Source organism: Gavialis gangeticus, unplaced genomic scaffold, assembly GCF_001723915.1.
Source record: "Gavialis gangeticus isolate Ggan-Ray unplaced genomic scaffold, GavGan_comp1, whole genome shotgun sequence".
Lineage (NCBI taxonomy): Eukaryota > Metazoa > Chordata > Crocodylia > Gavialidae > Gavialis > Gavialis gangeticus.
Window position 1 is genome coordinate 63,314,151 of NW_017728992.1, and position 2,203 is coordinate 63,316,353.

General features: G+C 39.8%; 1 protein-coding gene across 2 annotated transcripts in view; it reads left to right on the forward strand.

Moving 5' to 3' along the window:
* The window catches only part of CDKAL1 (CDK5 regulatory subunit associated protein 1 like 1), an 877,582-nt gene extending 875,861 nt beyond the window's left edge, over positions 1 to 1,721 (forward strand). For both annotated transcript variants that reach the window (XM_019523416.1, XM_019523423.1), the window contains one exon: positions 1,197 to 1,721. In XM_019523416.1, coding sequence (XP_019378961.1) covers positions 1,197 to 1,391 — 195 coding nt within the window. In that variant the 3' untranslated portion in view covers positions 1,392 to 1,721. The remainder of the gene's footprint in view (positions 1 to 1,196) is intronic.
* Positions 1,722 to 2,203: the final 482 nt, after the last annotated feature.

Consider the following 2,203-nt stretch of genomic DNA (forward strand, 5'->3'; position numbering starts at 1 on the left):
GATCTGCCAGTGAGCAGCCAGTCATTGGTCAGCTGTGGTGACCACGTGTGGGCTCAAACGGCCCTGTGGATTGCTGGAGCCAGCCAACAATCGGCTGATTGTCAGCCACCCAACCTACCGGTGCAGGGGGAGCCTAGAATCATGATTTCGGCCTCCCCTGAATTTAGCTATTGGGAACTGCAGCTGGATCCCACAATTGCACCTCCTGCCATGCAGTTGTGGCATGGCAGGAAGCACAGTTGTTGGGATCACACATCAGATCCTATCACACATTTAATTCCGTGTCTGCCAGTTCTGGAATGGGTAAAGGAAGCTGGCTATAATGCACACACATGCACACGCATGCATGCACATACACATATATATTGTTTACACTTTTCTGCGTCGTTATTCCCACCTTCCAGGTATATTTCTAAAGGCACTTATTGCAAATATTGAACTACATTTAAACTCTATTGAAGAGGGTACATGTTGCAGTGAACAACAGTTTTCATAGGCAAATGAGTACCATTTGGATTTTAAGCTTAAACAATGACTCAACATGCATAACAACACTGCAAACATAGGTTCTGCTGCTCTTGGTATTTTTAATCAGGTAAAGAACAGTAATGGCAGCCTCAGCAGGGAAATCAAAGACTCAGTATGCTGAACAAGAAGGTGAGTGTTTCAGCACAGTTGCCTCCTGAGAGTCAGGGGAAAAGCCCTGTGGAAGGATTTTCAAGCACAGTTGCAGTGGCAGGCCGTGGACAGAAGCAGTGATTGACATTGGATGGGTCCTGCTGTGCCAAAGATTGTAGCATTTCTGGTCCCTTTTTTTTTTCCTAGCTAGATGCTCCTATTTGAAGGCACCGAAGAATGGGAGAGTGGTAAGATGGGATAAAAAAAATTAAAAAGACCTAAGAAAAAACATCATTTGGACTATGTTGTTGCCTAGGAATCTGTCTTTGCTGCTAACAGCTTTATTGATTTGACAATTAATTCCATAGAAAAGCCTGACTTAACATGGCATCAGTGAGAATTCTTTCCCTGCATGAGAAACAAATGAACTAAGGAGGAAGAATTCATGATGCAGACGGGTTGAATTATTGTTTGCCTTAGAAGGGAATTTGTTGCTGTTTCTGTTGTTTTGTACTTGATATACAGCATCAAGTATACTTCACACACAGTCCTGATTTGATTCCTGCATTTTTCCACAGGAGCTTAGACATGCACTGAAGAATGGCACAAATTTGAAAACATGCCCTTCTGTTGGGACTCAAGAAAAAACATCATTGTGCTGCAGGATGGTGATGCAAATTCCATGGCAACAAAGAGGACGTGGACTAAAGATACTGTCTATGAGCCTGGCTTTACTGGCAGTCCTTGTTACGTTTTACTATGGAGGTGTATAAGTAGACACTGAACTGAATGATGCTTTTATAAGGAAAACTATATTGCTGATTAAAATCTTCAAAAGAAATGTATGTAAAAATGTGTCTTAAACTTTTATAAATTGGGCAATAATTTCTACTTTCCCTTTGCCCTTCCTTTCATCTGCAGCTGGAGTCAGGTTCATCCTGCCATTATTTGAGTTTTTTGGTGGTTGTAGCAAAAACAAGGTAGTGGTTTCTCATCTCCGCCTTTTCCTCTTCTAGATTGTATTTCATTTTAAAAAGAGAGAGCCATTTGCATCTATTATATTTTTTGTATCTGCTGAAATAAAAAAGTGTGTAAGAAATCAATTAAGATGTTAAAGAAACTTTTCTTCATGTGGCAGAGTCAGTAATTGTTTTGTATAAAGAGCATCTGATACCTCTTTAAATATCTTTCATAATGCAGTTTGTTACATGTCTTTTTGTATTCAAATCAAGTGTTCAATATGAGGCCTGGGGGGGCCATTACAGTTTGTCATTTGTAATCACTGTGCTCGCTGCCACATGTGAAGGAAGTTTTGGCTCACCACAAAGGAACACAAGGATGTAAGCCTCTAGCTTTCAACATTAGACCCAAAGCTAGTAGGCTGTGTAACTATGACAAGTATGAATGTTTATGCAGAAATAATTTGAATAGTTTTGTTTATTACTGAGTGAGAAATTCAAGAGCTTCTGCCAAAAGATTTTTTTTTAAATAATCTAAACCTGCTCTAATATCTGGAGAAGTTATTATGAGCTTTTTCATAGTCTTCAATGGACCTTGCATCACATTAGTAAGGACTCATGAAACC